Genomic DNA, 22,902 nt, shown 5'->3' on the forward strand with positions numbered 1-22,902 from the left:
TCGTTAGGTGGCCCTGGAACTTCCTTGTCTGGAAGCCCGACCCAGGCCCGCCCGCGGACCGGGCTGCTGGCAGGGACCGAATGGAGCCGCGCGCCAGCCCGGGAAGGCTGCGCGCGTCACTCGCAGTCTTGGGCCGGGTCCCCGGCGCGCGGTGGCGCTCCGCCAGGCCGCGCCACCCGGGCCCGGCCGCGCGCCCACCCCGGCCCCGCGGCGGCGTCCCCCGGGGGAGCTCGGCCCGGACCTCCGCGGACGCCCCCCTACTCCCCACGCCCCCGGGGGCGAGAAGCGGGGGCCCCGGGGCCCGAGGAGCGCCGTCCGCTGGCGCGGCGCCCAGGGGCGTGAGGCGGGGAGCGCGGGGGAGGCGGCCGGGGCGGAGGAGGCGGCCGGCCGGCCGGCGGGTCACTCGGCGGCCCGGGGCGGCGGGCGGCAGACGCGCTCGGGGGAGGCGGGCGAGCGCACCATGCCGTCCTTCGACGAGGCGCTGCAGCGGGCCGGCGAGTTCGGGCGCTTCCAGCGGCGCGTGTTCCTGCTGCTGTGCCTAACGGGCGTCACCTTCGCCTTCCTCTTCGTCGGCGTGGTCTTCCTGGGCAGCCGGCCCGACCGCTACTGGTGCCGCGGGCCGAGCGCCGCCGCGCTGGCCGAGCGCTGCGGCTGGAGCCCCGAGGAGGAGTGGAACCGCACGGCGCCCGCGTCCCCCGGCCCCGCGTCCCCCGAGGGCCGCGGCGACGGCCGCTGCCAGCGCTACCTCCTGGAGGCGGCCAACGCCAGCGCCGCCCCCGGCGCGCTGAGCTGCGCCGACCCGCTCGCCGCCTTCCCCAACCGCTCCGCGCCGCTCGTGCAGTGCCGGGACGGCTGGCGGTACGCCCAGGCCCACTCGACCATCGTCAGCGAGGTAAGGGGCCCGGCGGCGGCGGGCGGCGCGCGGATCCCCGCGGAGGCCGGGAGCCCAGCAAGCCGGCCGCCGGGACGGTGCGCGGAGGCTGAGACCAGTCGGTTACCTCCGGGCCCCCGCCTGCTTCATCCTGCACTCGGAAGGGCTGCGTCGCAACTGCCCGCCCCGGGGTTGTGGCTTTTCTTCCCCCTCTGCTAGGGAATTGACGGGGCTTCCCTGGTTCAGCAGGTAAAGAATCCGCCTGCAATGTGGGACCACCTGGGTTCGATCCCTGAGTTGAGAAGAATCTCTGGAGAAGGGAAAGGCTACTGGCCTGGAGAATTCCGTGTTAATGGAGAGGTGCTTTCATGCATTGGAGAAGGAAATGGCAACCCACTCAAGTGTTCTTGCCTGGAGAATCCCAGGAACGGCGGAGCCTGGTGGGCTGCCGTCTGTAGGGTCGCACAGAGTCGGACACGACTGAAGCGACTTAGCAGCAGCAGCTTTGGTTGCAAGGGTGAACGAAAACTGCCCTAGAAGCCGAGGGCTAAGATACTTCGCTCACGCCTTCTTGGGGATCCGAGCATCCAATGGGATGCGCGTTATCTCTGAGCTGTGTGTGAGCAAGTAGTCGGAAGGGACGTGTGGACGTGCGGGTAGAGAACCTCAGAGTCTGGGGCGAGCGACACGGAGCCGGCTGGTGGTCTCCAGCCGGCAAAAAAAGGAGAAATCTAAGTTTGAAGGCAGAGCCACCCACGTGATTATCTGAAATGCAAAAGGACAAAGGTCGAGGCTATCCTGGGAGCATGATTTTGGTAAAACTCCTTTGGGGCAAAGAGCAACATTTGAGAGAAGTTGGGAAAGCTGAGGTTTTGAATTAAAAAAAAAATCCGCCCCCCAAAGCATGCAGAGTGAACACCCCACGTACTGTGGGTGGCTGCTGGGGGCCGGTTGGGGGCACTCCTCACGGTTGGGGTAGCTGGTGCTGGCAGTCTCCACAGGTTCTTTGGGTACGTCTGGGTTGCAAAGAGTTGGATACGACCGAGCGACTTCACTTTCACAAGGAAGCAGGGCATTGCAGGTTAGGTGCCCTCTCCCTGGTGGCAGGACTGTCTCTACCCTGGTCTGGCAGTTTGCATCTTTATCTTGGTTGGCTCTAACCTCAGGGACCCACTGAGCTTGGGTGGATGGGATGAGCAGTTTTACTGAACTTTGTTTGCAATCACAGATCAATTGAATTTCTAACAAATGATTGAATGTGCCCAGGCAATTTGGGGGGAAATGTCTTTAATTGATTGTCAGGAGGAGTGTTTAAGGACCTCTTTGAATAATGGGGGAAAACACTGGCTTCAGGGTTTGCAGTGCCTCTTCTGCCTGTTAACGGTGTTCTTTGGTTGGGTGACCACATCTTTCTGGTGTTGGGGTTGTCGATCTTTGAGGTTATGCATGCTCTGTGTGTGAACACACTGTGTAAAGTCCTCTGCTAAGAGCTATAGAGATCAAACCCCGGCCAGGCCATATCAGTGTGTGTCTGGGATGCTTTAATTTCTACCTAATTTGTGGGTCACCATCAGGACTTGCTTTATAGGCTGATGGTGTTACGGATTTCACTCTTGAAATGAATGGCCGTGGGAAAGGGTATTATCACCAGTACTTCCTTCGAGTTGCATCCAAAGTGGCTGCTTCTATTGCATCCAGCATGACTGCTTAATGCTACTTTCCAAGCAAACCAGCAGATGCCCCTTGGAGAGTAGACACCTGATTCTTGAATACATGAATCTCAAATGAAGAATGAAAAATGAGCCTTAAAAGCAAAAGGCACACACACTGCAGGGGGGTTTCCCTGAACACATGACCCATGCACATCAGAGAAGAGAGACGTTGTGATATCTAACCTCAGATGCCTTATTCTGGACTCCCAGGCTTGTCTCAAGCCTTCCAGGGTTATTTCAAAAGAGGTTATGAAGTCTTACGATGCTCAAAAAGGCACTGTGGAAGATGAGAGCACTGCACATCAGGACCTGGGACTGCATCCAGGTGGCTGTGTGGCTTGGGTGGATTGCTTGACCTCTCGGGGCTTAGCATTCTCGTCTATAGTATCAGGGGTTGGATTCAGCCCTTTGTAGTCCTACCAGCACCATCAGTGACATCACTGGATGGCTATTCTCAGTGTGATCAGCACAATGACAAAAATCTTCAAGGAAAACGAAAATGTTATCCAGAATCCTCTCTTAAGGCCTCTGACAAGTTTTGGAAATATATTAGAGATTATTTTTCCTTCTCTTTTGGTCCAAAACTGTTTGCTTCTTCTAGTTTGTTTTTAGTGTTTTGATTCTTGAGAGGAAGCCCTCAGTCTGTTCAGGAGGTTCAGCATCTAGAACAATTCCTTCCCTCTTAGAGTTCTTCACTGCTAATACACAGCTGTCTTTGGTTTTGCATGTGGTCCAATTAGGATTTATTTTTCATATTCTATCAGAGTGATGAAAGGAACTATAGTTCTATCTCTGACTCACACCGTGTACACAGTGTGTTTTCAAGGACTTAAAAATCTATTGTATTAATCATGGAAAGGGAGGGTGAATTGGGAGAGCTTAGAAGGTGGAAGGGGAGCTCAGATTCCAGAATGACCCCCTATGGCTGTCATATTTAATCCTTGCACCATTGCGGGAAAGAGAGCATTGTCCCATCTTTGCAGAAGGGGAGCCTGAGGCAAGAGAATATGAAGGGACCTCCCAGGGTCCCAGACCTTCCACGTAGCCAAGTTGGGTCTGGATCCAGGGGGTCTTGATTGTGAATCAGTCTCCTTTGGGCCAGGCAGCGCTCGGAGTCCTTGGAACGGGTCCAAGCAACACGATCCCGGATTGCTCACACTTCAGAACCTGCAAGAAATCTTGTTGAACGTCCCTGTTTACTAGTTACTATCCTGGTCTCCACTGACCAGCGTATCATTTTGTTTCGTTTCGCTGTGTCGGGAACATGATACGATGCAGATGGGGCGGCTGTCTTCCCTGTCGTGGGAATGGCTGTCTGTGCTCCCCGCGTGAACGCTGCAGAATGGGCACTTCAACCTCAGCCATCCCTTTCTTCATCTTCCAAAGTGAAACAGGCGCCAAGGAGTGAAGTCAGGAGTCAGTGCCAAGTGCAGGGCTGTTTTAGTCCAGCTCTCCCTCCTGTTTATCCTGCTCTAGGCGATGCAGTGGGTTTTTCACCTACATTGAAGGTCCTCAGCGCAAACTTTTCCAGTATCTGAATCTCAGCCTTATCTGGTTGCCAGACACTGGGCGGAAGAAAGCATCATGTGTTGCGGACAAGTCCAGGCCCTCGCCAGCCAAATATTTCAGTTTCTTCCCCAGGGAGTAAGTCTTTGAAACTGATGTTGAGACTTTGAAATACTTGCTTGGTGGGCATTCCTCTCGAACTAGGATCAAGGCTTCAGAGCACCATTAAAAACAGATTGAATTGCCCTTTCTAGATTATTCTTTCTCCCACACATAAAACATGAAAGTAAATCTGAGGGCAGTGGCTGCCTCACTGAAGAAAGCGGAGCCTGCTTTGATCTTGGGGGCTGCCCTGGTGTTTCTCTGTCTCTGCTCTGCTTCTTGCGCATCCATCCCAGGACAGGCGCCCAACCTCAGAGATTAGAGCCATGAGTGTCTGGTCCTTGCTGTCCCACCAGTGTGGAGACGCGCTGCTGTGAATACCGGAGAGTGGAGGTTAGCCAGGCTCCCGGTTTATTCCGAGCTGAGTTTCTGATTTGCTCTGGGCCCTTGGGGAAGGTCTTACTTTTCTATTGTTTTTATTTTTAACATGATGTGTGCCTTCCCTATTTTTTCTCTGAATCAACCTCACCAGAGCATCTATTTTGTTATTACTTCAAAGGATCAACTGTGGCACTGTTCATTTTATATTTCTCCTTTTTTATTTCTTTTTAGTTTCATTATATTTTTTAATATAAATAAAAAGTTATTTTATTGGTATATACTTAATTTACAAGGAATTTCTACTGTACAGCAAAGTGATTCAGTTATACATGTGAAGTGAAGTGAAGTGAAGTCATTCAGTCGTGTCTGACTCTTTGCGACCCCATGGACTGTAGCCTTGTAGCCTATCAGGCTCCTCTGTCCGTGGGATTTTCCAGGCAAGAGTGCTGGAGTGGATCGCCATTGCCTTCTCCAGGGGATCTTCACGACCCAGGGGTCGAACCTGGGTCTCCCACATTGCAGGCAGACGCTTTACCGTCTGAGCCACCAGGGAAGCACTTAAATTCTTTTTCATATTCTTTTCCATTGTAGCCTACCACAGGATATTGAATATAGTTCCATGTGCTGTACGGTAGGTCCTTGTTGTAGAATTTAGATTCTTCATTTCAATTCTTTCAGTGGTTATCCCTGAAATTTTACCAAGTTTACTTAACTGAGTCCAAATTGAATACTGCAACCTTCTCCTAAACAATCTGGGATCTTAAACACTTTGATTCAGTCCCTCCTGTATCACAGGCATTAGTAACCAATATTCTAGGTTTGTTCTTTCATTGTTAATTTATGGATTTTGTGCAAATCATGTATGTTTGGTTCACACTTGCCCTCGTCTACTCATCATTCCATGCCGTTTCACTTTCCCTGCTTTTTTTTCATGTACATCTTTAAAACATTTTTATTTAGTTTGTATCTCTTGATGGTGAATGTTCTCCACTTTTGTTTCTATGAAAATGTCATTTCACCATTATTCTTGAAAGATAGTTCTGCCAGGTAAATAGTGTTATTTTGCCAGTTATTTTTCCTTAGCCCTTTCAGGCAGAGAAGGCAATGGCACCCCACTCCACTACTCTTGCCTGGAAAATCCCACGGACAGAGGAGCCTGGTAGGCTGCAGTCCATGGGGTCGCTAATAGTCGGACATGACTGAGTGACTTCACTTTCACGTTTCACTTTCATGCATTGGAGAAGGAAATGGCAACCCACTCCAGTGTTCTTGCCTGGAGAATCCCAGGGACGGCAGAGCCTGGTGGGCTGCCATCTATGCGGTCCCACAGAGTCAGACACGACTAAAGTGACTTAGCAGCAGCAGCAGCAGCAGCCCTTTCAGGATGTGAACTCTGCCTCGTAGCTCTCATTTTTGCTTTTGAAAAGCCTGTTGTTAGTCTAATTGTCCTTTTCTCTTGGGTTGTGTCTAGGTGGGTATTTTTTGTATTTATCTAGTTTAGTATACATTGCTTCTAAAAGGTCCCTGGCATATAGTAGGCATTCAGTAAATAGCTCTTGAATGAACCAATTGTATTTTCTTTAACTGCAATTTTTAGTTCTTTGGCAGGTTCTGGAATATTCTCAACCATTATCTCTTCATTTCTTAGTTTCTACTCTTTCTTTCTGAAATTCTAATTAAACTTAAGTTGAACCTTCTTTATCTGTCCTTCATGACTCTTAACCTTTCTCTCATATTTCCCGTTTCAGTATCTGTATGTTCAGGTAGCTTTTCAGACTTATCTTCCACATCACAATGTTTCTATTAGCACTATCAAATCTGCTGTTTAATGCGTTCATTGAAGTTTTGTATTTCAGCCCTTATCTTTTTCATTTACCAAAGTCATATTTTTTATCTTTCAAATATCCCTGGTCGTGTATTGCTAGTCTCTTATCGTTTGCTCATTTTTGTGTTTCTGTTTTTCGGTTTCTTTAAATGTTTTACATATGACTAGAATACTGGAGTGGGTACCCATTCTCTTCTCCAGGGGATCGTCCCGACCCAGGGATCAAACCTGGGTCCCCTGCATTGGTAGGCAGATTCTTTACCATCTGAGCCACCAAGGAATCCCAACTCTGTATTTTATATTTGGTAATTCACATCCCCAAAGATGTTCCAAATGTCTCACTTGTTGTTTGTTATGTGTTTGGCATTTGTGTGTGTGTTGGTTGAGCTTAATGAGTGAGCAGTCATCCCGGTGTGTGTCTGCAGCTTGGTGTTGGCCGCAGAATGGCCAAGCAGGTCCATGCAGTGATGTGTGTATGAACCTAGAGCCAAAAGAGATGAGAACACAAAAGCTCATCTCCTGCTTTCTTCTGGCAACTTATTTATTATATTACCAATGACAGCTCAATTGAAATTTATTTAGCATTTACTATATGCTGGGCAGGCCTCCCTGGTGGCACAGTGGTAAAGAACCCACCTTGCCAATGCAGGAGACATAATAGACGCAGGTTCAATCCCTGAGTCGGGAAGATCCCCTGGAGGAGAAAAAGGCAACCCACTCCAGTATTCTTGCCTGGAGAATCCCATGGACAGAGGAGCCTGGAGAGATGCAGTCTGTGGGGGTCGCAAAAGAGTCAGACACGAGTTAGCAACTAAACAACAACATATGCTAAGCGCTGACTAGGCTGGTGTACGAAGATGGCTAAGTCTCCCATGAGCTCAGGGCCTGGCAGAGAGACTTGCCCTGAGATAGCAAAAGGCCGCAAGTGGTGACAGGTGTGGTGAAGGGATGCCTTCTTCTGATTGACTGGGGCTGAATCAAAGCACTGACCTTGACCACCGCCGGGGGACAAGGAGGAGCCCGAGAAGAATATATGAGGAGGAAAATGTTGCATGTGCACACGCTCTCACCTTCATCCTTATTTATTTGTAGTCATTCAAATGTCCCCGGATCAGTGACTGATGGATATTCCTGGGACCCACCCACAGACGTGGACTCAAAAGATGGGAGTGGTGTTCGGGAATCTTCATCGTTCACACACGTGTGAGGCCCTTGCAGGTGGCCCCGAAACCACATGAGGACCGTGACAAGATCCTCGTGGGTGGAACAGCCTATGTGTGGTTGAAGCGAGTGCCAGCTCCCCCAGACACTCTGCAGACCTTTCCTCAACCGGGAGTCCCACGCTTTATCTGATGAAGTGCTGCGGTGTACTTGCAGAAAGCTTGGGGGTCTCCAGAGACAGGCAGCTGACAGTAAAACCCTATAATTGATTGGAATGAGGTGCCCACAGCTGCACCACACTCTCTGGGAATCTTGGTGCACCATGGGGTGGGGCTTTGGGCACAGGCAGGGGTGCAGCCACAGGGGATGGCCAACAGATAAGGCATGGATGTCTGTACTTTGTTATGTACGGGTTAAAGACCCTAGGCATAAGGCGGTTTTCTGTAACATCGCATGGAAAAACCCAAGCGAACTTTTTGGCCACCCTGATATAATGGAAAGAACATCCCTGTCCTTTGGGGTCAGAGAGATCTCAGCCTAAAGCCCAGCTGCTCCATGTTTCCACTTTTAAGGACAAATCGCAGAACCTGCCTGAGCCTCAGTTTCCTCAGCTCTAGAAAGGACGTAATTAGGAATTCCCTTGCAGTCCAGTGGTTAGAACTTGGTGCTTTCACTGCCTTAGCCCAGCTTCAGTCCCTGGTTGGGGAAGTAATATCCTATAAGCTGCCCAGTGCCACACACACACACAAGAAATTTCCCTGTAGCTCAGATGGTAAGGAAGCTGCCTGCAGTGGTGGAGACCTGGGTTCAATCCCTGGATCAGGAAGATCCCCTGGAGAAGGAAATGGCAACCCATTCCAGTATTCTTGCCTGGAGAATTCCATGGACAGAGGAGCCTGGCAGGTTACAGTCTATGGGGTCGCACAGAGTTGGACATGACTGAGCGACTAACACACACACACACCCAGTAACACTTTCCTTAGTGATTGCCCCGCCATACACATGTAGAGTGCCTATCACCGTGCCTGGCCCTAAGGGATGCTCGAAAATTGGATCCTGTTAACTTATAGAGTCTTGAGCTGGATAGGGGTGGGGGAGGGAGAGAGGAGATAGATGCTGGTTCAGACTTGGCCCTGGAGCTGTAGCTTGCTGGCCTCTGGTTAAGTGCAATACATCACTAATAAACTTACCTTTTATGTTAACGGGCACTGATTTCCACTGAGGCCGAGAGTACCGTGTCCTTTTCCGATGAGATGCACAGCAAAGCTGTATTTCCCAGCTCCCCTTGCAGCTCGGGGTGGAGGTGGTCCTGTGATGGAGTTCTGGTCAGTGATGTTGAGAGAAACACATACCTGGAGGCAGGAAAACCTTCCTCCTCGCAGTCTCCCCTCTTCCTTCCTCCCCTCATCTGCGTGCAGAGAATGCCAGGGCCCCCAGAGAGGGCCAGGTCCTTAACGGGATGGGGTGCAGATCTTGAAGCCTGCAGGAAGAGGAGCCCCTATCTTCCTCCCCTTTATCTCCTCTTCGTGAGACTGTGGAATGTAAACTGTCTTATGTGAAGCCACCGAGATTTGGGGAGTGGTTTGAGCCTCCCCTGACAAATACACATTTTGTTGTGTTTCTTAGAGGCTGCCGGCACCTGGTGCAATGGTAGGGAAGCTGGTTCCTTCAAGACGGTCCCCGCTTTGGTCTGTATACAAGGTCACCATGACCTTGTCCAAGGGCCCTGCAGGCCCCCTCCTCTGCAGGCTTCCTTCCTGCAGCCCCTCCAGGACATGCCTGGTTGTCCTCCCTGGGCTGTGAGTATGCCGCTTCCTTTTCTCCAAATACCTTTCCTCTTTCTTTTTGAGGCTGGTGCATTTTTTTTTTTAATGTAAAGATGCATCTGTGCTGTGTGTGTTCAATTGTGTCTGCCGCTTTGCGACTCCACGGACTGTAGCCCTCCAGGCTCCTCTGTCCATGGGATTCTCCATCAAGAATACTAGGATGGGTTACTATGCCCTCCTCCAGGGATCTTCCGAACCCAGGGATCGAACCTGCGCCTGTTGTGTCTCCTGCATTGGCAGGCAGATTCTTTACTGTCTGAGCCACCTGGAAGCCCAAAGATGCAGCGAAGAGTTACCTGTCCCAGAAATATACCTCCTTCTCCCCTCCTCTCCTCTCCCTGCCCAACCCCGGGGGGTCTGGTCCCCTTCCTCTGCCCAACCACCCTCTCCGTGTGCTGAATCAGACTGCAGCTTTCTTGAGGGTGGAGACTATTTAATAAACATTTGTGATGAAATCACAAATAGCATTTAATAAAATCTTGGTTAAAGTAAGAAGTAAACGAGGAAGGGATTGAGTGACAAATGTGCCCCCTTTTAGAACTTTGGCTCGGCCAGCCCTGAACTTGACCTTCATAGATTATAATAAGCTCTTTCCTGCAACAGTGCTGCTTCACTTTGGCACTAATCCTGTATGTTAATTTAGAGAAAAATGGACATTTTAACAATTTTGATTTTTGAACATGGTGTATTTGGTGTCATTTGAACATGATGTGTTGCTGAACTTTCTTAGGTGTGATTGAATATCATTCACGATGTTTTATACTTTTCAGTAGGAAGCACATACACAGATTCCCTGGATTTATTCCTAGGTCCTTACTTTATTAATAACTTAATTAATAATTAATTAGTACAGTGCTGCTGCTTCACAGCTTAACCCTCTAGGGCTTGGGTCTCCCTCTCCCTCACGCCCACGGGATCTGGTGAATCACGGGGTGGCTGGGGTCCTGTAGGAAGTCCCCCCGACTTCCTGGAGCAGGGGGACAGCAGCCTGACCGCTGACCCCTGTCTGCCAGGGTCTCTGTCATCCTGAGTCTTAACTGGGGGATGCGGCAGGAGGACCGCTGGCTCTCGGGGCCATAATTTTAGGTGCTGACGTCCACTATGCAGAGTAGGCTTTTCTCAGCTGTCCTGGCGCTTTCGGGCCCGTCTGTGTTGTCAGCCGAGCCGGGCACAGGTGCCGGGTGCAGGTCAGCGAGGGGCGCCCGGGGCCGGCTCCCAGCAGTTCAAGGGCGCACAGCTGAGCCCTCCAAGGCCTTCGGGGGTGGGGTGCGGGAACACTGCCCACCTGTCAGAACAAAATAAAACACCTTCCATTTTTCCTCATTTTTTGTCTTAAACTATAGCCAAGAAAGGAAACTTACTTCTATTCTGTAAGGAAAAAGTCAAGTTTCTTAAGGTTCCCGGTGTAGCCCTCTAGAAGGACAATAACACAAGCACAGTAAATGATGATTGGCGTGACTTTTTATCCGAGTGAGTTCGGTAACATGGCTTTTGAAGGATTACTGTGCTCTGACTGTTCTGTGCTTGTAATAAACCAAGTATTAATAATTTTGGGGGTGGATGCTTGTATAATACTAGAGAAAAACAATGAGGGATGCAGTTGAGGGACCCATACAAAGACGAATAAATAAATGATTTTTTTTTTCCCAAGAAAATCTTGCATTTCAATGGTATGACTAGTATGGGCCCCACCAAGTACATCCCTCAAAGTGCACGACTGATTCAGAACTTATCTTTAAAAACTATGATCAGGGAAATGAAAAATAGAAGTCCTCAGATGCGTGTGGTGGTTCTGTAGAATATTTTCTACAAGCTTGAATCCTAGTCTCTGATTAAATCAGTGAAGTGGGTGTTGTACAAAGGGCTCTGATCCCAGACACGGGAACCTTGGCACAGGTTACTGGGAGTAGCCTTCTTTTATGGGTTTTGTGGTTAACTTGTATTTATTTGTAATAAAACCCGAAAATAAGTGTGGCAGACTATGTTTTCTTATTTCTTAGAAAACGATTCAGGAACAAAATTTGGAGACTTCAAATAAGGTGAGGGGTGAGAGATGCACCTCTTGCAGGGCGTTTCCGGTTCCTACGCAGGAAGCAGCAAACCGTCCACCTTGTGCTCCTCCTCCAAAGGGCGGGGGACATTTGCTTCCTGGATTGGCATCAGCTACATTGTCGTGGTTGTTCAGTCGCTCAGTCGTGTCCAGCTCTTTTGTGACCCCATGGACTGCAGCACGCCAGGCTGCTCTGCCCATGGAACTGTCCAGGCAAGAATACTGGAGGGGGTTGCATTTTAGCAGTTATCAAAATAGAACACTTTGATTTTTCTTGTAAGACAAGTTAGTAGTGTATCGTAGTATAGACCACGATTTTATTTTTTATGAAGTGAAAAGCTTATTTTATGACTGCTTGTGTAACACAGAGACAGATTTGGTTAAATAGCAGTTTTCAGTGAAAAGCCATTAGCTCCGTGGTATCCAGTGTGAGAGACCCAAGTAGTGAAAGTGAAAGTTGCTCAGTCGTACCCGACTCTCTGCGACCCCATGGACTATACAGTCCATGGAATTCTCCAGACCAGAATACTGGAGTGGGTAGCCGTTCCTTTCTCCAGGGGATCTTCCCAACCCAGGGATTGAATCCAGGTCTCCTGCATTGCAGGCGGACTCTACCAGCTGAGCCACAAGGGAAGCCCAAGAATACTGGAGTGGGCAGCCTATCCCTTCTCCAGCAGATCTTCCTGGCCCAGGAATCAAACTGGGGTCTCCTGCTTTGCAGGCAGATTTTTTGCCAACCGATTTACCAGGGAAGCCCATGTAAAGACTTAGATAGAGCCAGGGCCTCAGCAGGTCCTGCTGCCCAGAGGGAAGAATGTTGTCCTGATTCTTCGGACAGGGGACCTATGAGACAGTTTGGTATTGGTGACTCCCAAGCTCTTTGAAAGCTTTTGCTCTTCGTGTTATGAAGATTCTGGAGTTAGAGCCCACCTCCTCGGGAGCCTGAGGGTACCACTCCCCGCCCCCCTAACCCTGGAGATACCAGAGCATCCATTGTCTGGATGGTGCTCACGTGAAGTCGGTGGGCCCGCTCCCAGTTGCGATCAAGGCTCCCCACCTTGAGCACAGTGCACGCCCTCTCATCATTCTCTCTGCTTGACAGCGTCATGTCTCGGCCGCCTTTCCCAGTGGTGGCGTATGCCCCTCGGACGCACAGGGTGGATCTGATGTCACGGGGCCTCTGCCAGCTGGACCCGGCATGTGGCCGACAGCACAAGATGAAAGACAACATGTGTGTCTCTTGCTCCCAGGACGGATGCTGTAAGCTGATGCCTCTCAGACACCAGCAGAAAGGCCAGGCCCCAGGACCTCTTGAGCTCAATGGTAGCACATTTATGGGAGTTTCAGGATCACGGATAAGACAGTGTGTGCTTTTAATATGGCTACTTCTTTAATAAGAGAAATGTTTTGGAGACATTTATTGAGAAACGAGTGCTCTTACATCGTCCTCCAGCGAGGATTTCAAAGCAAACCCTCATGGGGAAGTCACGGTGGACAGTTCATTAAATTGTATTAAATATCCGGGGGAGAGGAGAACACTAAAATGGAAAGTAATCACATTTAATTTGGCATCGATTTTTTTTTTTTTTTTGGCATCGATTTTAAAAAATCAAATAGAGAAGTTTTAGAGTTTCTGGAGTGTAAAGGAAATTGTTCAAGAACCATTCCCACAGAGAAGCTTGCTCTTTCTGTGTCTGTCTCAACTACTTGGTAATAATGGTAGTAACACACCCACCTGAGGCACCTATTGTCCACCAGCCAGCGTTGCCGTAGGAGGACCATGATCCCCTGTCCAGCATGTATATATACAGGGTCTTCCCCATGGAGAAGGAAATGGCTACCCACACCAGTATTCTTGCCTGGAGAATCCCATGGACAGAGGAGCCTGGGGGGCTACAGTCCATAGGGTCACAAAGAGTTGGACACAACTGAACTGAACACTTTGGGCTTCCCAGCTGGCACTAGTGGTAAAGAACCTACCTGCCAATGCAGGAGACGTAAGATATGCGAGTTTGATCCTTGGATCTGGAAGATCCCCTGCAGAAGGGCAAGGCAACCCCCTCCAATATTCTTGCCTGGAGAATCCCATGGACTGAGGAGCCTGGCAGGCTGTAGCCCATGGGGTTGCAAAGAGTTGGACATGACTGAGCAACTGAACAACCAGAAAAGGGCACTTCCAGAAGAATTTTGATTTTTAAACCAAACCAAGTGCATTACAAAATGAAATAAAACTACCTTTGTATTTATCAGCTGTAGAAAGTTAGCTAGTGACCATTTATTGTTGCAAAATTGAATAAATGATCAAATTTTAGACCAGAACTGGTTCAGTGTGGCCTCTCTCTAAGGCAAGTGAGTGGCTAAGAACACAGGCTCACTAGGTGTGTGAGCATGGGCGGATTTCCTAGATTGAGACTTTTCCGAGCTCGGGTTCTCACAAAAAAAAGGGAATGATTGCATTTATGGAGTTCTGATGGGAGATTATGCACAGAACGCATGCATAGCCATTGTCTGCCCCTCCCTGGTTACAGATATTGAGCGTGGGCCTCTCTGTCCACTCTGAGAGGCAGCTTTGGCCGGGGAATGCCCGAGGGAAGACTTTGGTGGACAGAACAGTGAGATTCCCGCCCCAAGGGATCCACTCCCTGGAGCTGGTATAGCTGGAGCTCAGTTATAAAGACTAAGACATGACCCACAATAGACTCCTTGGAGCTACACGCTTTGGCAGGACGTCTGAGCCTCCACTGCTTCAGCTCCCTCGGGCCGTGTGGGTCTGGGCGGGTTATGGCCCCCTGGTACTCCCTGGCAGGGCCACAGCTCTGCCCACTTCCTCTTCTCCAGCCCCAGCTTGTGTGAGAGATTTGGAAAAGAACTACAGTACCATTCTAATATGAAACTCTCTATTGTGCGTTTTCTTCACAAGTACCAGAAATCTTTCAATAAACGTGGACAGAAAACATCTGCCTAAAAAGGCTCTGGGGAGAAGGCCACCAGTGGGGCTCGTGCTTCTGTTCTGCTGGGTCAAGGAGACAAATTTGCTTCGTATTTTGGGACAGTTTGCCACGGCCTCATACTGTCACAGTTTGCTTGTCCTGTCATGAGAACCTGGCCTCAGAGAAAAGACCGAATGACTCCCTTTGGCCCCTGAAATCTAAGAAATGAGAGCAGAGCCGTGACAATGGGTCAGGAATTGTGACTGTTGAGGTTCAGATTGGGGTTGAGGTAAATTTGGGCTAAGTTGCTCTATAAATTAAGCAACCCAGTTCTCTTGACATTGAATAGACACTAAAATGTAAACCATGAACGTGACTTAACACCAAGGAAGGACGAAAAGTCACACCGTAAAGTGCTACACGGGCTTCCCCGGTGGCTCAGACGGTAAAGCATCTGCCTGCAACGCGGGAGACTCAGGTTCAATCCCTGGGTCGGGAAGATCCCCTGGAGGAGGAAATGGCAACCCACTCCAGTATTCTTGCCTGGAGAATCCCATGGACAGAGGAGGCTGGCAGGCTACAGTCCATGGGATCCCAAAGAGCTGGACATGACTGAGCAACTAACAATGTACTATGTATAACCGTAGAGTTATTGACACAACTTTCCTGCTTAGAAACTTTCTTCTAAGAAGAAAATGACCAGATGACATTAAAATACAGTAAACGGTCAGCTCATTTAATCCTTGCACACATCATCAGGCATGGTTTGTTATCCCTGATTGTAGAGTGGGGAAGGCAGGTGCAGAGGGATTAAGTAACTCACCCCCTGTCATGAGCTGCAGGATGAGAGAGCTGGAAAAGGTATTTTTGATGTCTGAACCAGCAAGAGTTTTTATTTTCTCTTTTTGGCTGTTCCGGGTCTTAGTTCCCTGAATAGGGATTGAACCCATGTCCCCTGCATTTCAAGGCAGATTCTTAACCACTGGACCACCAGGGAAGCCCCTGAAAGAACTTTATTGATGATCTCTTACCTAAAGTTGCTTTACTAGTTGTCAGAAAATAAGGGGACGTTGTTCAGAGAAGACAGTCTGGGGAGGGGGGATAGAAACCTCAGGCACCACATGCGCCCCGCCTGGAAAGTCTTCCCATAAAAGGACTGCTTCACCCAGTTCAGGGTCAGAACACAAAGCAGGTGGAATGGATATGGGAAACCTGTAATTGCCATCCTTGATCTGAATCATCAAAAAGGCGATTGCTCCATTTACAGGAACTAAGATTTCATCTGACCTAGCTTTTAATACGGAGAAGGCAATGGCACCCCACTCCAGTACTCTTACCTGGAAAATCCCATGGATGGAGGAGCCTGGTAGGCTGCAGTCCATGGGGTCTCGAAGAATCAGACATGACTGAGCAACTTCCTTTCACTTTTCACTTTCATGCATTGGCGGAAGAAATGGCAACCCACTCCAGTGTTCTTGCCTGGAGAATCCCAGGGACGGCGGGGCCTGGTGGGCTGCTGTCTATGCGGTCGCACAGAGTCGGACACAACTGAAGCGACTTAGCAGCAGCAGCAGCAGCTTTTAATAGCTAGAGTCTGTTAACGTGTCTAGTAACCACATATTTTGCATCATCCAGGTTACATTGTTTAATATTAGTGATTTTTTTTAAACTATGTGACAAGGTACACTGGGGCTTCCCAGGTGGCACAAGTGGTAAAGAACCCGCCTGCCAACGCAGGAGACCCAAAAGACACAGGTTTGACCCCTGGATAGGGAAGATCCCCTGGAGGAGGCCATGGCAACCCACTCCAGTATTCTCATCTGGAGAATCCCATGGACAGAAGAGCCTGGCAGGCCATAGAGTCACAAAGAGTTGGATACGACTGAAGCGACTTAGCACACAAGATACCCCTTCCAGGAGGTGGGGCTCCCTCCTCCCCCTCCTCCAGCTCGCAGGCCGGATCCCTCCTTCTGCAGCCCCCATCCCCTCCTTCCTGTTCTCTGGATTCGATTCCAGATCCAGTTCTGCCGCCAGGGCCATGGGGGACCCGCACTGTACATCTCGGGCGGGGTTCCATCCTGCTCGCCCTCAGGCCTCAGCTCCTTCTGGCCGGCCAGCCAACCCTCCGCGTCCCTCACCCCGTTCCTCTGTTCCCCTCGAACTGCCAGCCTGCCCCTCCCCGCCCCCACCCTGGCCGCTCACGCTCGGCTAAGACCCTCGGGTTACATTTCCGGGAAGCGGAAGTCTTCATTCCGTGTGCTGCCAACAGAATACGGAAGGCACCCGCGTTGGCTCCCACCCTTTCCTCCTGCTGACGCATCACGACGGAATTACCGCATCCCGAAGAAGGCGTCTCGCTTCCCCTTGTGCAGAGTCCTGCCCCCGTCCCAGGCATTGCTACCCTCCACTCCCACCCTGTCCCTCCACGAGCCTGGCTGCTGCACTTAAATACCCTGCAGGACTCCCCAGGTGGCTCAGTGCTGAAGAATCCGCCTGCCAGTGCCAGAGACGCCAGAGACGCGGGTTCGATCCCTGGGTGGGGAAGATGCCCTGGAGGAGGGCATGGGAACCCACTCCAGTATTCTTGCCTGGAGGATCCCATGGACAGAGGAGCCTGGCGGGCTACAGTCCGTGGGATCACAAAGAGTTGAACACGGCTGAGCGCACGCGCACACACACACACATGCGGCACAAATACGCTGCAGTGTGTCTGGTCTACACAGCACCCTCCCGGTGCCTGTTAGCTCCCCCAGCTGAAGACTCGCATTCCCCCGCGTCAGTACACTTCTTCGCAGGGTTGTCGGTCCGATGGCCTCCAGGTTCTCAGCTTTCACTCTCTCTCCCCGCCGCCAGTCCCCTCTGTCCCCACCGCGGCCTCTGGAGACCCCAGGCCGCTGCTCACCCCCACCTCGCTCCTGCTCTCGCTTGGAGCCCAGAGTGCCACCTGTGCCCCCGGGGGGAGCAGGACTCACCCTCCTTAGGGACCTGCTGCCAGAGTCTCCAGTTCACATTTCACCGTTCTGCTCATTTTGTGCGTCCCAAACCGTCTCCCGTTTCACTCCGGCTGTTCCGTCCAATACGTTCAGAAGCCAAGCACATTTAAACGGATGGGCACTGCTGGGCTCCTGCACGCTTCCAGGAACCCTGGATCCCAAATCTGGAGAAGGTCTGCATAAGTCTTCTATTTAGTAAAATGCTGAAGTAACTGAACTGTCAGGTCATTTGTTATCCCCACCGTTGCTCTGATTACCAAGTGCCTACTCGGAAAGCAGATGCTCTCAGGAGATGTTCAGCCTGAAGACTTCATCCTGCCTTGCTTCTTGACTTTGGCAGCGATGACTCCATCCATTAACCACCCAGCCCTCAGAGCCTGATAGAGTGTATTGATAAACCATCCCTGAATGCCTGTGTTTACTTGTTAAACCTTCCCAGTCAGGTCAGAATCCATGAATGCTTCAAAGCATCATGTGAATAATGCATGCTAATGTTTTCCACACTGTTATGAAAAAATGTAACTCATAAGGACACACGCACCTTGGAGACAATTCGGGTTCAGTTCCAGACCACCAAAATTCATCAAATATTGCAGTCAAGTCAGAAACACAGTTTTTTTGGTTTCGCAGTTGCATATAAAAGTTATATTTACAGTACACTGTAGTTTATTAAGTGTACAATAGATTATGTCTAAAAAACAGTGTACATACCTTACTTAATAAATGGTGCTGTTGGAAAAATAGTGCCGAAAGAGTTGCTTGATACAAGTTTGTCACAGACCTTCGATTTGTTAAAAAACATAGTGTCTGCAAAGTGCAGTATGACAAGGTGTATCTGTAACGGAAAACAGTACAAGACTTTACTACCTCGTCAGCTCACTATCAGAGCGATTCCCACGATGTGCTGGTGATGTTCATTGGTTGGTTGGTGTTCAGTCACTAAGTCGTGCCCATCTCTTTGTGACCCCCATGGACTGCAGCACGCCAGGCTTCCTTGTCCTTCACCATCTCCTGGAGTTTGCTCAAACTCCATTCAGTTGGTGATGCCATCCAACCATCTCATCCTCTGTCACCCCCTTCTCCTCCTGCCCTCAGTCTTTCCCAGGATCAGGGTCTTTTCCAGTGAGTCAGCTCTTCACAACAGGTGGCCAAAGTATCGGAGCTTCAGCTTTAGCGTCAGTCCTTCCAGTGAATATTCAGGGTTGATTTCCTTTAGGATTGACTGGTTTGATCTCCTTGCAGTCCAAGACTCTCAAAAGTCTTCTCCAGTGCCACAGTTTGAAAGCATCAGTTCTTTGGTGCTCAGCCTTCTTTATGGTCCCACTCTCACATCTGTACATGACTACTGGAAAAACCATAGCTTTGACTATATGGACTTTGTCAGCAAAGCTATGTCTCTGCTTTTACATTGGTTACTTTTATAGTATTTTCACCAACCTCTTTGAATCCTTAAATGAATGTAGTAAAATACAATGGCTTTCCCGGTGAGTCTTTCGAAATGCTTTCTTTCTCTTCTTTTTAACTTAGAGATTTAACTTAGAGATTTTAACTTCTTTTTAACTTAGACATTTACTGGAAATGTCAACAGTGTGTTTTATATTAGAAATACAAATGGATTTCATGCAAAGTTTTAAATTAAAAAAATACTTTTTTCCAAAGAAAAATGTAACAAATATTCACATTCCCACCACCCAAATGAACAAATGTTAGCATTTTGTCACAGTTCCTTTAGGTTATCTTTTAAAAAAGAAAGAAACCATTGTAGATCAAGTGGAAATTCCACTTACTCTTGCTGTGGAAGAAATTACAACAGAACTTAATGACTTTAAACCAGCACTTTTGCATTATAAAGATTAAGAAGGGAAAGCTGCAGCTTGTGTGCTAAGTGGCTTTAGTCGCGTCCGACTCTTTGTGACCCTATGGACCATAGCCCGCCAGGTTCCTCTGTCCATGGAATTTCCCCCAAAATACTGGAGTGGGTAGCCATGCCCTTCTCCAGAGGATCTTCCTGACCCAGGGATCGAACCCAGGTCTCCTGCACTGCAGGCAGATTCTTTACTGCTGCTGTCATCTGGGAAGCCCAAACCTGCAGCTTACCTATGAATACTCCTCAGCTTGACTTATTAACATTGGAGTAGAATTGATTTGCAATTATGTTTTAGTTTCAGGTGTACAGCATAATGATTCAGTTATATATGTTTCTATTTTTATTTTTCAATTCTTTTGGTTATAGTTTATTACAAGATATTTAATATAGCTTTTTGTGTCATACAGTAAATCCTTGCTGTTTATTTTAAAAAACCCTTTTTTATACTTGCAGATTCCGTGAGTCAGGGAGTCAGAGCAGACACAGCAGGGAATGGTCATCCCTGCTCCACGGCACATGACCTCCAAGCGGGAGGCTCCGCGGCTTCCTAGTCCATTCTTCACAGTTGACCTATATCTGGACATCCATGTGAATGTCCCCTTTTTTCCCTATCTTTCTAAAACCTAATCACAGGAAGCCGTGCAGATGCAGCCTTAGGACAAAGTGTTGTCAGTGTTCTCATTATTATTCATCAAGCTGGGTTAGAATGGAGCCGGCATTAATACAGCAGCATGTACATTCCATTTAGTTATACTACACTCTCTAATACTTTCTCATCATTAGTAATAAGTGTGTGCTAAGTCCCTTAGTCGTGTCCGACTCTTCGCACGCCTATAGACTGTAGCCTGCCAGACTCCTCTGTCCGTGGGATTCTTCAGGCAAGAATACTAGAGTGGATTGTCATTTCCTCCTCCAGAGTTTCTTCCCAACGCAGGGATCGAACCTAATAAGTACTTATATGCTACTTAATATCACAGTGTTTAAACTATATTCACATTTATTCCCTGAGGTGAAACTTCATGAAAATAAAACCTGATAAGAACCTTAAGACTTACCTTCATATTTTGTATGAATCAAATAGAGTACTCAATGAAAAAATGCTTTAGAAGCCATAGAGAGCTATTAAGATGCCCACTGCTATTGAGACCCATGGTCCAATTTCTCAGTGAGCTCGTTTCGTATTGCAACCCTGCCCCACACTTCATCCTGTATCTCTTTGGTGACCCTGCTTTTGCTTCTGCCTCATCTCTGTGTGTCCAAGTACAACCAGATCTTTAAGGCCCGGCTCCAGCCCTGCCTTGGCCAAAACCCCGGGCTGGCACGTACCCCATCCCGGACCGTTTCTCTCCCGGCTCTGTGTTTGCATCGCGCTCTGTGCTTCTCTTGTGGGATTTCAACACATTCCACCTTGTATTCTGTTTCACATGCTGCATCACCGGTGCTCAGCTGGAAGCTTCGAGCAAACTGGAGCCCAAGCCCTGCTCCCTTCTCACTTGCAAGACAGCACGCCTGGCACCAGCAGCCTCCTGGACAAAACTTCTCACCTTGCTTGGGCGGCTCTCGGGCTGCCAGAGTCCAAGCTCTGGCCGTGCCTTCAGTGTGGCCATATCTGGCAGAACAGGGGACTGTCCCCCGACTTGTCCAAAGTCACCCCCAGCCCCCCAGTTCAGCAAGAAGATGCTGGCCTCTGAGAAGGGTGTTGCCCGGGACTCTCCCCATCCTGGGACCGTGGGGCTCATCCGTGGGGGTTGCACTTTCCAGTTTGGAGCAGCTGTGGATCGAGAAGAGACACAAGGAAGAGGAAAGACTTGGCAGAAGCAGGGCCATTCAGGGCTTTTCCGGGATGAGCGCCAGCCTCCGGTTTAAGCGTGAGGTAATTAAAATATATGAAAGGGTGTCTTGTCTCCAGCTTCACTTGAAAGCTCTGCAGTGACAGTGACGGGAACATCGATGCCTCCCGGGGGCACCGGAAGACACAGGCTGAGTGGGTGCACACTGTTTTCTGAGTGGCTCCCTCTGGAAGCCTGGTACCTACCGCGGTTCCAAGTGGGTAGGTGGAAGGCACCTCGAGAAGCCCGCATGGTCGCCTTCCACTTGGCGGCAGTGTCTCTCTCCAGAAACTGATCAGACCAGACCTGGACCTTTGACGTGGCGTGAAGCAGGGATTCCCAAGCAACCAGACCCACGTTAGAGCTGCCAACCAGCACACGGCCCCTTGGAAATGCCCTGTCATTTCAACAGAAGAAGTGCAGTCCTAGCAAGGGTCTATTTTCCTGTGATTTGGCCTAGTCTGAGCCAATAAAAAGACATAAACTGTCATGGTGACACTCTAGAACCTTCCTTCCTTTGTAAAACAAAAAGAAAAGAAAACAAGTTAAGTCGCTCAGTTGTGTCCGACTCTCTGCGACCCCATGGACTATAGCCTACCAGGCTCCTCCGTCCATGGGATTTTCCAGGCAAGGGTACTGGAGTGGATTGCCATTTCCTTCTCCAGGACATCTTCCCGACCCAGGGATCAAACCCAGGTCTTCCGCATTGTGGGCATATGCTTTACCGTCTGAAATTGTAAAACCAACATGCACAGTTCTTATACTCAATAGCTTGTACTCCCTGCTCCCCTTCCCACTGCGAAGCAACTAGTTCTAAGAGCAGTATGAAACTGCTAGAGTAATGCTTGAAGAGGGAAAAAAAATACATTGGTACAATGCCAACATTTTTTTTTTAATGTTATTCCAGTAGCAGAAAATTTTATTTGCAAGCATGAGGCAATTTTCAGTTGGTAAAAATATGATGGAAATAGCTCTCTTACTGAAGAGAGATAGCTTAATGAAGTCTAATTGTTGTTTAGACCGTAAATCATGTCTGACTCTTTGCGACCCCATAGACTGTAGCCCACCAGGCTCCTCTGTTCGTGGGATTTCCCAGGCAAGACTATCTGACCCTTGGCAGCTCCGGGCATCTTAAAGACTTGGGGAAATACACGGTTGTATGTGTGTATTTCCCAAAATAGTGCGTGCACACACACAATAGAAATACTGTTCAGAGTAGTACAGATTACAAAGTTTGTTCCGTGCTTCGGGTCAAATAATTACAAACTCTGCAGTCACAACAGAATGACACTTGCAAAGCAGTGCTGTCCAGGTGGAGTTTAATGAATAATCCTATTGTTTGCCAACTTGCCTGAAGTGCTCTACCAAAAATCCTGGCCCAGACTCTCCTGACATGAAGCGTTTTCTCAAGCCTCTTTTCCTGATTCTAAACAATTGGAAATGTTATGAAAATAATTCTATTGTCAAATCCCACTGATCCTTGATCTCAAATATAAACCACCAAGAGAACAACAACAAAAAAAACAAAGTTAGCACAAGCCACAGATGGAGGAAGAAGCCACCTGCAGACGCTGCTGAGAAAGCTTAGTTTCGGTGCAAAGATATTTTTTCAAATTTTATTGAAGTATAGTTGATTGATGAAGTTGTGCTTAATTTCTGCTGTACAGCAAAGTGACTCGGTTGTCCATATCCATATTCTTTTCCTATTCTTTGCCATTATGGTTTGCTACAGAATGTTGAGTATAATTGCTTGTGCTGTGCAATAGGACCTTGAGTTTATCCATTCTGAATGTATGTTTGCGCCTGCTAACCCCCAACTCCCAGTCCTCCCCTCCTTCTCTTCTGGCAG

The 22,902-nt window shown here is 49.1% G+C and overlaps 1 protein-coding gene across 1 annotated transcript in view; it reads left to right on the plus strand.

Moving 5' to 3' along the window:
- Positions 1–383: 383 nt before the first annotated feature.
- SLC22A3 (solute carrier family 22 member 3) overlaps positions 384–22,902 on the plus strand; it is a 99,832-nt gene continuing 77,313 nt past the window's right edge. Inside the window, exon 1 of the mRNA XM_070376984.1 lies at positions 384–892. Coding sequence (XP_070233085.1) covers positions 461–892 — 432 coding nt within the window. The 5' untranslated portion in view covers positions 384–460. The remainder of the gene's footprint in view (positions 893–22,902) is intronic.

Source organism: Bos mutus, chromosome 9 (assembly GCF_027580195.1).
Source record: "Bos mutus isolate GX-2022 chromosome 9, NWIPB_WYAK_1.1, whole genome shotgun sequence".
Taxonomy (NCBI): domain Eukaryota; kingdom Metazoa; phylum Chordata; class Mammalia; order Artiodactyla; family Bovidae; genus Bos; species Bos mutus.